At 35.6% G+C, this 15,265-nt stretch overlaps 1 protein-coding gene across 1 annotated transcript in view; it reads right to left on the bottom strand.

Annotated features, from left to right (window-relative positions):
* Nucleotides 1–4,735: 4,735 nt before the first annotated feature.
* The window catches only part of LOC149139894 (glutamate decarboxylase 1-like), a 31,047-nt gene continuing 20,517 nt past the window's right edge, over nucleotides 4,736–15,265 (bottom strand). Inside the window, exons 2-7 of the mRNA XM_089446459.1 lie at nucleotides 10,525–10,729; nucleotides 10,200–10,400; nucleotides 7,764–7,978; nucleotides 7,311–7,564; nucleotides 5,590–5,642; nucleotides 4,736–5,405 (exon numbers count right to left, since the gene is read on the bottom strand). Of these exons, the coding sequence (XP_089302585.1) occupies nucleotides 4,890–5,405; nucleotides 5,590–5,642; nucleotides 7,311–7,564; nucleotides 7,764–7,978; nucleotides 10,200–10,400; nucleotides 10,525–10,729 (1,444 nt within the window). The 3' untranslated portion in view covers nucleotides 4,736–4,889. The remainder of the gene's footprint in view (nucleotides 5,406–5,589; nucleotides 5,643–7,310; nucleotides 7,565–7,763; nucleotides 7,979–10,199; nucleotides 10,401–10,524; nucleotides 10,730–15,265) is intronic.

Here is a 15,265-nt window from a genome sequence, read left to right as displayed (position 1 = left end):
TTCGCAAGGATGGAGCCTACACCAAATGGATGTCAAAATTGCTTTCTTGCATGGCTTGCTTAAAGAGGAAGTCTATGTAGAAAAACTCGAGGGGTTCGAAGTTCAAGATCATATGACACATGTATGCAGGTTGAAGAAATCCCTCTATGGGTTGAAGAAACCCCCTGCAGCTTGGTATGAGAGGATTGATCGCTATCTTATGAAGTTGGGATTTACAAGGAGCGATGTTGACCCGAACCTATACTTCAAGGTTGAGAAGGACATGCCTCTCATTCCGGTCCTTTATGTGGATGATCTCTTTCTAACAGGTAATGAACCTCTCATTCATCAATGCAAGGAGGAGTCGGCTTCCGAATTCGAGATGAAGGACCTAGGACTGATGCACTATTTCCTAGAACTAGAGGTCTGGCAAAACCCATGTAAGATTTTCCTTTCTCAAGGAAAATACATTGTGAAGCTACATGAGAGATATGGAATGGTGGATTGCAAGTTTGTATCTACTTTGATGGAACTCAACTTTAAGAAGCTAAGTGGAAGTGTTGTTGGGCCCCGATTAACGAACCCTTTTGAGTGTCGTCAACTTGTGGGGGCCCTAATGTTCTTGGTAAACTATCGTCCTGACATATGCTTCACTGTAAATAGATTGAGTCAATTTATGGTCGAGGCTCATCACATGCATTGGATTGTTGCTAAGAATCTCTTGATATATCTTCAGGGTACAATCCACTATGGACTGAGATACACTACTGGGAATTTGAGGCTACATGGATACACAGATGTTGACTGGGCAGGTAGTGTGGTGGATCGTAAGAGCATGTCTGGGTGTTGCTTCTCTTTGGGGTTTGCTTTTATATCTTGGATGAGTGCGAAACAAAAATCGGTTGCTTTAAGAATCGCTAAGGCGGAATACAGTGCTGCGAGTATGGCCTATTGTGAAGCTGTTTGGTTGAGGAAGCTCTTTAGCGAGCTATTTGAGCACATGCTAGATACCACTGTGATATTTTGTGATAACTAGAGTGGGATTCACCTTTCAGAGAATCCCGTGTTCCACGACCGCTCCAAGCACATTGATATCAAGTACCACTTTATCCGAGATATGGTACAATGGGGAGCAATAAGGCTCTAGCACATCAGGACGAATGCGCAGGTCGCAAACATTCTCATGAATCCTTTGGGGAAGGTCAAATTCTGAACCTTCTGAGAGAGACTTGGAGTTGTGAAAAGACCCTCCTATGAGGGTCTTGCATGAGTTTGACACTGAGCTCTAGGGGCTTGGGGTACTTCTTGGAGCTATGAGCGACCATAGGGTGAGTGGTTCACCTTCTCCTATGATACCCCATGATGGTTGACATGTGTGTAAAGTGAGTGGTTCACCTTCCCCTATGATTACGGACACATGTATGTAGGGTGAGTGGTTCACCTTCCCCTATGATTGACATATGCATAGGATGAGCGGTTCACCTTCTCCTATGGCATATGAGCAGGATGAGTGGTTCACCTTATCTTACCGATGCCCAACACACATCCTATCCATGGAGCCTGAGACTCATGGGAAGTACCTCTCATATGGTCAATGAGTTGGGAAAAGTGGTTAGGGACCATAGCACTACCGATGGACGCATCGTGCACTGTCGGACTTCCTATGACTAGGATGCATGGTGTTTAACAACTTGATCTAGAATCAAGCACTGACTTTTGTCAGTGGAGTGTGGTAAGGTCTTGTGACTCACTCTTGATCACTTTTTCTTCATTATTACTTCATGGTTCAGCAGAGCATAGTAGTGATGACAAAGATGGTACATGATGACAGGATGGCATGATGATGACAGATGGATTGATAGGTGAAATTCTCCCTAGTTGTGAAGGAGTATTAAAATTGGCAACTAGAGCCAAATTCCACCTTGTGACAATTCATATGATGAAGATGATTATTGCATTGGATTCCTCTTTTCGAGAGGTCCAAGTTTGATATAGAGATCATCTCATTCAGACAAAGCATAAGTGGAATTTTGAATTTATTCTCTCTCATGCACAAACTGTTAAGGTCGGCCTCAGCAGGCTCAAGAAGCCTAATAGATGTGTCATTTCATCCTCATTGAATTGTATAAATAGGAGTGACCTCTCTCCTCATTTGGACATCACACACTTCATCATTATTCTCTCTCCAACACAAATTGGTTCGAAAAACTTGTGAATCTTCTCTCTCTCTCTCATGTGCGACTAAAAGCACAGTTTTCTAGGCTAAAACAAGACAAAAATCTCTCTCTCTCACGTGCGACTAAAAGAACAATTTTCTGGGCTAAAACAAGACGCAAATTTCAGGACTATTGACCAACGTTGACCATTGCTGTTTTGACCAAGTTTGATTGCATTTTCTGGGGCAAAATTTAGCTCTTGAGGTTGCATTTATTGGCACAAAAATCGAGGTGTTTGTGACTGTTTGACCAATGTTGACTTTGGGTTGACCTCTGTTTTGACTGCTGAAAATCACAGTAGATTTTCTCTCTCCTTTGACTAGGTTTGACCAAGTTGTTTTGGGTTGTGTTTGACCTCCTCTTCGGGCCGAGTTTGACCAAGGAAGACCAAGCTGCTTTGGTGAAGTTTTGCTGTTGTTCTGACCAGCGTTGACTTTCTAGTTAGCGCTGAAATTGACTGCAGTTCATTGCAAAGGGCTGATTTGACTCTGTATTGGGCAAGTGAATTTGATAATTGTACTCTCTCTCTCTCTATTGAACTATTGAATAATAATAAAAAAATTTGATCAAGGGTTTTCCCCACATTGGGGTTTTTCCCTTACATCCACCAAATATGGTGTCCTTTTGCTTTGGCTTGTCTTCTATATGTGTTTTAATGTTCTATCTATATTTACTGTCAATATGATTAAGTTAATGTGATTGCTACTGAAAATAATTGGAATTGTCATTGGATTGTTAAAAGAACATTGAAGTAAATTGCGCTAAACATAAAACATACCATTGGTGCTAAACATAAAACATACCATTGTTATCTAAAATTAACAGATTGACATTGTTATCTAAAATTAACAGGTTTGCATGCCCCGATCAATATACTTTGAGCAAACAACAGGCAGAGTAATTGCGCTAAACATAAAACATACCATTGGTGCTAAACATAAAACATAAAATTGTTATCTAAAATTAACAGATTGACATTGTTATCTAAAATTAACAGGTTTGCATGCCCCGATCAATATACTTTGAGCAAACAACAGGCAGAGTACCATGGACACCTTTTTATAGGTTATGAGCATTCCAAGCAGATCTGCAGAACTCTGTGGTCCGATCTGAAACTAATGTGTAGTTGGGAGGACCCCTCAGTAATTGATATCTGTAGATTATTGTGGCAGGATAAATCTGTAGCGGCTTCTGCTAGTATGCCTTGCTTGCTAATAGCACATGTTTGGAGGGCAAGGAACCAAAGTATCTCCTAAGTGAAATTTGTTCCTTCGAATCTGTGTGCAACCAAGATTTTGTCATTGGCATAGGAGTTCAACTCAAAACCTAAACTGCCTTGCCCCAGGAACCCGATCATTCCACTTTTAGATTTTGGTTATACATGGTTTTTTTTTATGAGCCCAACCAAGGAACCCGATAATGCCGCTTTTATGTTTTTGTTATCAATGGGGTTTTTGACAGGCCCAACCAAGGCCACCTGCCCAGGTGTGGGGTGGGAATGGTTCTTTACTTTAGTCATAATCACCGGATCAAATGCAAATATGCGCAGGTAGAGGATCGAATAACAGGGCAGAGTTTGTAGCGATGTGGGTGATTGTTGCATTTGGCAAAAGAGAAAGGAGAAAGGTGTATCATGACTGCAAGTGTGGGTTAATCAAAGCTGGCTATAGATTGGGCAAATCAGAAGGCAGAGGTAAAATTTTTGGGCTTGGAATCGTTATTAGTTGACGTATGTGAAGTCGCAACCTCTTTTGAGTACATTGTATTCTGTCACAATCTCCGTTAGAGGCTGATAATCTGTCCAAAAAAGCTTTTGAACTGTTGGTTGGCTCAGTCAATTATCATGTCATAATGCATACGGAGGCTGATAATCTGTCCAAAGAAGAACCTTCTTTTGGACTGTCGATTGGCTCAGTCAATTATCATGTCATACTGGATCGGGAGGAGGTTGAGGAACCCACCTCTCCTTATAACCAGGAAGCTTTTTCCTTTTTATCAATTGGTTAGCCTGATATGTCTGTTTCTGTTTTTCCTTGGAGGTATTTTTTGTTGTTGAATGGAGTCCTTTTTCAGGCAAAATGGAATCTCTTTGAGGAAAGCAATCTCGGGCAAAGTCAGTTCAGACTGCTTATTTATATATTTTTGGTTAGTCAGATATGTCTGTTTCTCTTTGGAGGTATTTTTGTTGAATGGAGTCCTTTTTCATGCAAAATGGAATCTCTTTGAGGAGAGCAATCTAGGGCAAAGTCAGTACCGACTGCTTATGTACATATTTTTGGTCAGTCAGATATGTCTGTTTCTCTTTGGAGGTATTTTTGTTGAATGGAGTAATGGAATCTCTTTGGGGAGAGCAATCTCGGGCAAAGTCAGTTCAGACTGCCTATGTATATATTTTTTTCTATAAATATATATGATTTGATTCTTTTGTGAACACGCGCACAGTGTAATTAATAAATAAAATAGGGCTTTTCCGGTCATCATTTCGATCAAATTAAATCACAAACTGACTGGAAATTGTATTGCTGGATTCAGGCAAAAAATTAGAAATAGACTATGCCTCTTTCTCTATTTAAATTTAAAACAAGAATCACACATTACATTAAACGCATCTACATTTGTGTAAGAGACAAAAATCAACACATTCAAATCTCAGACCTAATCGTGGTGATGATAATGGATGATAACAGACATGCATCAGCAAACACCATTTGTCTTGTCCACAGCATGCTTCTTCCAGACCTTGAAAACATTTGAGGCATGGAGAAATTCATCAAACACTGATACATGTTGCAAGTCCTCCTTGGTTATGTCATTTCCGTCCTTCTGCATAAATTTCCCACCGCCATTTTCTTGGGTTACTTCTTCTTTGATAGGATGCGAAGTAGAAGAGTCAAGATGCTCCACAACCTGTTTAATATTGTTCACCAGCCTTTCAGCAAGTGTCCTGGTGAAATCCTCTCTAATCACTGCTCGAAGCAACGACACATTCTGAGCATCTGGTGCCATTGTGTAGGCAGGAAGTATCCACCCATGTTTTTGCATCTGGTCTGCCACTTGGTATTCATCATATTTGCTTTTATCTTTCAGTGAGAATGCAACAAGAGGAACACCTATATCCTTGGACAAGATATTGAACTTGCCTGTGTCCTTCAGTTTCAAAGCAAGAAACTCTGCATTTGCTCGACAATTGTTGATGATTTCTTTATATCCCTGTACAGCAATAATCAGATGGATCAAATTTCAATGATTATAAACTCATATTGTAAGGCTTGCCATATCAACTAATGTTCAACCCTGTACAGCAACAATCAGATCGATCAAATTTCAAGGCTTATAAACTCATACTGTAAGGCTTGCCATATCAACAAATGTTCGGAGAATTTAAGCAGGTCACCTGAAATCCAAGACGAATTAATTGGTAATACTGTGCAATTATATGACTGGCCCCTGCATTAAACAGGAACAAAATATAAGACAAACTTAGAAGTGAAACGAAATATAACAAAAAATTATGATGCAAATATAAGATATATTGTTAACAAAAAATAATGGGGCGTTCATAGGATTATGATTTATGCCAGTAAAAGGAAAAAACAATAAAAGTCCAGATCCCAAAACAGTTTGTTTTGAGAGATGCTTAAACCCACAATTTCACTTCTAGAAAAGAGAACATACTGGGTTTCATGAAATTGAATCAAATAAATTCCATATTTACATTTTCAAAACAGTGTGCTTTGAGAGACATGCTTAAACCCACAATTACTCCACACAATTTCACTTCTAGGGCTTTGTCCAGTAGTGAAGAGAACCTACTGAGATTCATGAAATTGAAATAAATCCGACATCTACTTTTTCAAAGTCATATAAAGGATTAACTGCCACAAACACAAAGGTTCAATAATATGTGGAAATTGGATACAACCTGTACCAGGCCATCGTATGTCTGCAGAATGGATGGTAAAGTAGATTTTTGTTTGGAAAAGGGGGCTGGTGAAGCCCAGAGCTTAGACAATACTCAATACTTGTTGAGAACCCGATTCCCAACGTGGTTGCAGAGGCTTGAACCAGCCACTTAGAAATGTGGAGTATGTAAATGATTCAAGAATAAAGTTCCAGAGCAATTTGGTCACCTATCGGATTTCCATGAAGTCATTTTTCCATGTCTATCAAGACAGTACTTATGTTCCAAAGATCAATTCCATCCTAGATAAGCCACAAGATTAATATTGGAGGTCAGGGACTAAAACAAGGTCACCGATTGGAATTGCATGAAGTCATTGTTACATCTGTCAAGAAGTAGTTATGTTCCAAAGATCAATTCCATACCAGCAAAACCACAAGATTAGTAATGGAGGTCAAGGGCGCCATTCTTTCGAGGTCTTAAAACAATAAGAGAAATTGCACATGCACCCACACCATGATTGCCTGCACTATTTCCACCATCTGACTTGTTAGAGATGCTGCCTCAGTAGTAAAAAAGGCTGTCGATTTAGTATTCTGATTGTTGTGAAATATTAATTTTTCTCAAACACTTAGTTGCATGTTTCTCCTTGCTTTCAACTAGATACACTACCTACATATAAAATTGAACAGGGAACGAATCATTATAATTCTGACCATTTCAGAGATAGGAAAAAATGCATAGATCAATAAGCCAATCGACAGCAGCATTGATTCATCCTCCGACAAGTCTTGGGTTCCTTGCAGATATCCTTGAGATTAGAACTAACAACTCAAAATGTGTGGTGATCTTGCCTAACTATATAACATAGAACAGCAACAATTTCAATTGAAGAAGAAAAACTCCAAAGTAAGTTGTTTCTAGAATGCAATAACAACACAGCCCTGAACAGGAGTTTGGCCCAACTGATCTTTTAGTGTAATTGAAAGAACTTGCCTTACTTCTTGAAGTTAAGGTCCATTAAGGAGGTAGTGATACCTATTTTGAATTTCTTTATTACTTCTATTTGTATGTTACTTGTCTCTGGTAAAAAAGTAGACCACCCTTGTTGGTTCCAAATGTGTTGGCCAAAAATTTCTCTTATGTGATTTCTACGGAAAGACTTTGCTTAATTCATTATGGATCACAAAAGCGTGAATACCAAAAAAGAATACCTCTTGAAAAGTTCAGAGTGAAAGTAGGTTGATCAGCTCCAAGATAATTAATGTGAAACACAAGCTCCTCTGGCAAATCCTGCTTGCTGCGCCATATTTGCCAACCAATTCCAGCATATACAAGACCATATTTATGGCCACTCACGTTGATACTTCTCACCAATGGCAATCTAAAATCCCATACCAATTCAGGGTAAATGAAAGGTGCGACAAATCCTCCACTTGCTGCATCAACATGAATGGCAGTGTCCCATCTATCCATTATAAAGCAGGGCATTAGTAATCTATGATACCATAGAATAGTGGAGACCTTGGTGATACTGTTCTCCAGTGTCACAGTCTTAGTTTGTCAATCAATTCAATACATTTAATTCCTATAAATCCTGCAGCATATTCTAATTTGAATCATCAATGGCGCACCTAAGAATATTCAACGTTGTGTTGCATGCTTACCCTGTTTCACGATTCTTCGAGAGTAGAAGATCGTTCAACAGTTTGACATCTTCAAATTCGCCATTGTATGTAGAGCCTAATATAGCACATACACATATGGTATTTTCATCAACCATTTCCACTGCTTTGTGAGGGTCCATCACATAGTAGTCCTCTCTCAATTTCACAGCTTTGAGGTCTACTTCGAAATAGCGGCCAAATTTCTCCCAACAGACCTGAAAAGCAAAGTTTTTGTCAAATTCAGAACTTTCATTTCTGCTTCAAGAAATAAAGGAAGCAAACTACTTCTAAGGAGGCCTAATACAGAAAATCCACTAGGTAAGTGCATTGTATCTTATGATCAGTGTTTGAAATAAGAACTGAAATAGGAACAAAAATAAAACAAGTTTAGATCTGTAGATCCCTCAACAAAAATATGCCCAAACCCGGTAGCTTCAGTGCCAAATAAAGCAAAACTCAAAAAAAAATTAAAAATGATTGCATTGGAACATATAAACGAGCTAAAACATGACTTGGAAAACAAGAAATACGAATAAAAATAGTAGAAGAAAAAATTACAAAACCAGTTTGATGTGTGCATAAACTATTCCACTTCGACCAAATAAATGAAATCTGTAATGTCATCATTGTTCCAATTCACTAATATATTCTGATAAACTATATCTAAAATTCAGTATAGTGTACCTTAAAATGATAAAGGAACAAGACCGGGAAGATATGGTAGGCAAACCGGCTTTATGACAATTATATTTCTTATATTGCCCTCCATTGATATTTCACTACACAGATTTATACTTTCGTATTATAATTTTAATCAATTATTTAGAACAAATTCATGAAGCGTAAAGTAGTTGGTTTATGTGGGATTTAATTTCCATTAATTTATTGATTTAAATTTTATTGAGAGACTCTATAGGTTGAGAGTGAGATCCACATCAAAGAGATAAAAACTATCAAACAAAATATCAAAACACAACATCTCACAACCTTGGTAACAATATCCATTAGATACAATCCTGACCTGATACAACATTACACAATCCTAATTTGAAAATGTTGACATCCACTAGATACCTGACTTAAACGCAAAATATCAAAACACAACATCTCACAACCTTGGTAACAATATCCATTAGATACCATCCTGACCTGATACAACATTACACAATCCTAATTTGAAAATGTTGACATCCACTAGATACCTGACTTAAACGCAACCTAATTGAAATATATATATATAAACAAACTTATATCTGCTCCTGTGTCCGTTATTGCAAGCTAGCAAGAGCCTAGAAAGGCACTTAACTGAACTACCCATTACTATGGATACACTTAATCTTGTCAGTGGTTTTTTCCAAGTGTTAAAAAACAGAACTTTTATGTACATGCATTATAAAATGTAAATTAAACTGCAGAATCATGTAACTTATACTTGCATTTATGTGCACAAATGGCGTAACCAAGGGCGTTAACGGGACTGCCAAAGAGTTCATGTTATAAATTATGATGAAAAAGTACCTAGTACAACCCATAGCCAAAGAATTGGCTTAAAAAAGAATAATCAGCAGCCAAATGTACAGAGCGCTCGCAGTGAAAACAAACCATAAAGTATTTAGTGGTTCAGTTTTTATGATTCACACCTATAAAGTAATCAGCGAGAATATGCCAGAGATCATCGGACAGTTGCACTGGTAAGGTGTCCTATTGTGTCATCCTGGATGAGGCCGTAATGGGGCTCATAAGTAACGGTGCCCCTGGTAGTTATATCCAAAGAATTACCTCACTTACCATTCATAGGTAAATATCTGTAGAAAGGAACACAGTATTTAGTAATTAGGATTATTTTAGTTTTGAAGAAGAGATTATGTCAATTTGTGTAATAGATTTGGATTACGAAATCTGTGTTCATGCTATAAATTACTAAAAATATTGTCAAATGGATTTAGATTAAATGGTTGTGAAGAAAAGTTGTTGCATTCTTTTTGAAGTTCAAATCCATGATAAATTTGCCATGTACTAGAAACATGATGTTATAGCTGAAAGAAGTAAAGGATACTATTTTCGGAAACTCTAGAATCATTAAATATGAACATAAATTATTACACGGTAGTCTATTTGTTATACATTTTATTTTTAAATCAAATTTACTCAAAATTTTATAAGAATTTGTTGGAATCACGAGTTTGAATTGTAAAATCTCACAATCACAGTGCTCTAAAAGTTTTTCAGAGTGTGAATCGATATATGTAATCAAAAGCTCATTTTAAATAACAAAATATCATAATATACAATAAAAACTCATTTTAAACAATAAAATATCCAAATTTTACCATTATATAGCCAAATTCCTTAAAAAAAAAACATATAATACTTAAGCATCCTCAATTATTACTATTACTCTTCCCAATATTCCCATTTGGGAAGTTTATAATTTACCTGGACATTAGCTCCAGTCACAATATTGGGCTTGTCAAAGGATTTTCCTTCTGCCTTGCGCCTGTTCTGCCATTTCTTCTTGAATGCAAGCCCTGCCAGCATAATTGCTTCCGAAGAACCAACGGTGCCAACTCCTATTACATTTTCACCATCCTTATGAGGCGCGTTGAACAACCGTGCAATCATATTTACACAGCGATCCTGTAATAATTCAGAAGATCATCCACAAATATCGTCAGGCACTTCTAAGATCACCTTCTGCACTAATCATTCCAATATAATTCCTAAAGATGCAAATTAGAATCAAGTAGTTCAGAGTCCAAACCTGTAACTCAGTCGTGACAGGGTATTCATCCATGTCTATGTAGTTTTTATTCAGTGACTCCAATATAAGCTTATCGCATTCAGGCTCCATCCATGTTGTGACAAATGATGCGAGGTTTAACCTAGGGTTTTTGTCCAACATCAACTCATCACTGATGAGTTGATAAGCTGCGTTGTTGGGAATGGATTTTTCTGGCATTTTGAACCTACAATAAAGCATTTGTAAACCATTACAACTTCTCAGATAGTGTGCACTTGCATTCATTCAATCCACTCAAACATAAACTGCTTCCCTACTTGAAATTTCAATGCATCAATACATGGAGGGACTTCATGAAAGTGCTGGAACTACCATGCATTTCAACACATCTATATATGGACGTGATAGAAGTGCTTATTATCATCAATACAAGGACCTGAAAATGCTCAATCTAGCTAACGATTAACAACACTTCACTAAAATATTTTTAAAATTATATATAGGAAAAAGAATTCATCCTAAATTCGTAGATATTGAAATATTGTATTTATAGATGATAATGATTTGAATATTGAAGTAATGTAATATGTAATGTTGTTATGTTGTTACTTAGTTATATTAAGTGCATGATTTAAGCACTATAACCTTGGTAGACGAGAATGAAATTGCTAATTATATTGGTACATCATAATATAGTTATAGTTGTATGAAAAAAATGGTGGGCAACAATTAAATGATTAAATTATCAAAAAATTATTATGATTAATAAAATATTAATGGAAAAATGTGAAGAAACATTGTTATTAGAAAAAATACAACAATTAATAGAAAACAAGCATGAAATGCTTATAGAAAGCAAAAAAGGAATGATTATAGGTTAATAAATATTTATGGTTAAAAATAAGTATGATAATGAATAGAAAGAAAATATTAATGATAGAAAAATTCATATTGATTTTTTTGAAAAAAAATATTAATTATGCAAAAATTAATATATTTTGAAAAAAAAATAGATAATTTATGACAACATACTTGGTGATTAGAGGTTTTTATTTTTATTTTCTTATTTTTTTAAACAAATTTTAATTTGAAAAATTGATTTTAAATCACATAAAATTACTTATCCATGAATCAAAAAATAGAAATTCAAATTTTAAAAATTGAAAAAATAATTTTCAATTTCTAAAAAATAAGTTTAATATTTAATTTTACCATTAAAAATGGTTTATAAAAATTAGCAAATTAATTAGGAATGAAAGCATTTTGATCTAACTTCATTACAATTTACTCTACGAGTATAATAAAAATAGTGTATTTATAAATAATATTATAATATTTTATTAAACATTTTAGTAATTATCAAAAAAAAATATTAATAATTTTTAAATATTATAAATCAATTTCATATTAAATATAAATAAGCATTAAATAAATTACATAGCACTCAATGTATACATGAAATTAATATACATAAAATTAATGAATTAGGTATATAAAACTCACTTTTCCTCCTCTCACTTTATTCTCTTTTTCATTCTTATACTCTCTCATATTATGATGTCCATCCTCTTTCTTATCTTTCATACATTAAAAACCTCATCCTTGTATTAAGATCTCCCTCTCCTTCATATTAAAATCCTCATATATCAAAATGTTCATATTAAAATAATGATGAGGTTACATTATCGTTATGTCCGAGAATAATGCTAAAATAAAGTGGAGAATAGAATCAATGACTTACTATCTAAGGATGCTTTAACAATAACCTTAATCACTATCTCAGTGAACAAAAAATTACCAATTCACCATAGTAAAAAAATAAAAATAAAAACAAAAATAATAATTTTACTAAAAAATATTTAGATATTCTCTATATTTAAAAAAAAAAATCAACTTTAATTTATTTGCTCATCATATCCCCATAATATTAAAATGATTTTGCTAGTACTTAAATGCATGTAAAGTATGCCTATTCATTAAACAAAATGACTTTAATTTCTCTACCAATTGAATATTTTTTACTCTCCTTACATATAAGAATATTTTAGATATTATTTATTTTAAATTATATATATATGAATATTTTAAACTCTCTTTAGTAGAAAGGTTTCTTATTTCAAGATAAGGTGGATGAAGATCTATTGATTTTTAATTTTTATTTTTTTAATTAACGACCTAGATTGATTCTCAAAGAAATATGCTCAGCTTATGCTTAGTCTTAACATCTTCCTCTCTCAAAATTCAATTATTGTTTTTTCCCACACGAATCATAAAGTATTCGAGGTACACCTGTTATCAAAATCCAAAGAATGCGGGATAATGTAGTCCCTTGTACTACCTATTTCCTTGTGAGAAACTTTATTGTCTTTACTCATGGGTGACCAAAGAAGTCTTATGATGATGCATCACATACCGCATTTGGAAGTATAATGCTTAGTCTTAATGTTTATCAATGGTTGTTTTGTGTTACAGAATTTGTTAAATTGCATTGGATTTTAATCAATTTAAAAGATCTCTCTACCCACGGATTTCCTAGGGGTTTGAGGTTATTTCAATTCTAATAAGTTAATATTTTAATTAGATGAGGAAGTTAATATATAAACAAATTTTATTTAATAAAATGGTCCATTTTACAATAAAATGTGTAATTCCTTTTTTTCTCAAATTAAATTAGATTTGTGTCACATGGTTTCCCGCCCACCAATTTCCTAGGGATTTGAAATTATTTCAATTCTAATAAATTCATATTCTAATTAGATGGGGAAATTAATATATAAGTAAATTTTATTTAACAAAATGGTCCATTTTACAATAATATGTGTAATTCTTTTTTTTTCTCAAGTTAATGTTGACTCATAACCTTTTTATACACGGTTAATCAAGTTAAAGTTTACTCATAACCTTTTTATACATGGTTAATTAGATAAATGTGTACATTAGTAAAGCACTCTTCATGTTACAATTGTTGATAAATCATTTTTCTTGTTACAATAATTTTTTATTGTAATAATTTTTATTATTATATTTAATTTTAATGTGATTAGAAGACATTGATTTTGGGGTTAATCGCTTCGCTAATGGGAAAGCTAAGGACATTGAAGGTTAGCAGGCAGAAATCTTAAAAATTGGAGGTCATGTCCTCATCCCCCACATTCACAAGCTTTTCAATCAAGCGGTCAAGCAAGGGTTCCCTAAACCATGGACTCAAAGCCTCATTATCCCTATTTTTAAAATTGGGGATACAAATAGCCCCTCTAATTATCGGACAATTATGATCAACCCTCTCCTAGCCAAGTTATATGGTATTATTTTGGAAAGGAAGTTGAGCATGTTAGCTCTGCTATAGTTTGCATCATTTGATAGATAAAATCAGGTCAGGCAGTGTTGGTTTGGGTTGCAAAGGGTTTGCAGCTGTCTATTGGATCCTTCCTCCTTCATTTTCATTATGCCCTTATAACTCCCCACACCTCCGTTTCCTCCTTCCCCTTAAATCCTCCTTATGCTCTTTAAACCCCTTTTATCCATGTTTTACACCCACTTTGCATAAAACCCTTGTTTACCTAGCTCCCAGACGTTTATGTTTTAAAACCTTATAAACCCTAATAACCTGTTTAAACCTTGTATAAACCCATTCTGCATTTAGTCCCCAAGCGCTTAAGTCTTAACACTTATAACCCACATGACCATATTCATAAACCCGCGGGGTCTTTTCACCTGTCACATCATCCAACATATATGCGCATTAATCCTCAGCCGTCTGATCATCCCGCGAAGATCCAACGGTGTACGCAACCCTCGCTCCGTGAAACCACACGTCTGTTAACCCGCGGGAAAGTGGTTTTCCCCGCCATCCTATCAGCCACGTGTCGTTGTTTCATTGCATCGCACCCGCCCTGTACGTAAACCACCTTTTGCCGTAGGTGGTGCAAGGAAACCACTTACTACCTTCCCGCCCCATCCCCCGCTCGTTAACTTGTGCGCTCCTTCCACTTGCGATCACTGTCGGATCTGCCCGCCCGCGATCCGACGGCTCTGGTTCATCCATTCTCGTTTACGACCTATAGCCCCCTAGATCCAATCTCCGTCGTCTAAATTTCCAGATCCGATGGCTAATACTCACTCTCAGGCCCTTGTTCATTTGCCATGCGGTTTCGGTGTTTTTGGCCTATTTTGTGTGTGCGAAGAAGGAAGAGATGATCCGGAAATCTGCACATGAATTCCTCAGCTACCACATTTAAAGAACAGCACGGTCAAGGACGAGAAGGACGATCATTTTCAGCTCAATGACTGCAGCAGTTATGGAAATTCATTCAGATAATACTTCACCTGTTCAGGAAGGACAACAAAGTACCTGCAAATGTCAAATTGATCCATTAAAGCAATCAAATTGTATCAGAAGCCCATATCTGATTGTAAATGCGATTGGTGGTTAAATATGACTCCTCCACGCATGGGTCTGCAGAGTTTTTTGTGAAAAAACTCTATATATTTCAAAAAGCAAGAGGTAATGAGGTGGATGAGTGTTATTTTGTTGTAAGCTTCAACTTCTGGAGACTGTAACTACTGTGAGACCTGCAGCTTCTGGTCTTCATTTCCAACTAATACAAGCTTCTTTTGCTGTCAATTGCTCATTTTTCACTTCTTCTATGTTCCAGGTTGTGCCTGTCATGCATTTATTCATGTGTTGTTGATGTTTAGCATTGGAGGGGTTGTCATCCCACCTCAGTGTTAGAATCTAGTTGGTATTATTGAATTTGTATGC

The sequence above is a fragment of the Pinus tabuliformis genome, chromosome X (assembly GCF_031772625.1).
Source record: "Pinus tabuliformis cultivar Carrire ecotype Pingquan chromosome X, CPIR1, whole genome shotgun sequence".
Classification (NCBI taxonomy): Eukaryota; Viridiplantae; Streptophyta; class Pinopsida; order Pinales; family Pinaceae; genus Pinus; species Pinus tabuliformis.
The sequence above is the reverse complement of the archived record's forward strand: the minus strand, read 5'-3'. Positions and strand labels throughout refer to the sequence as shown.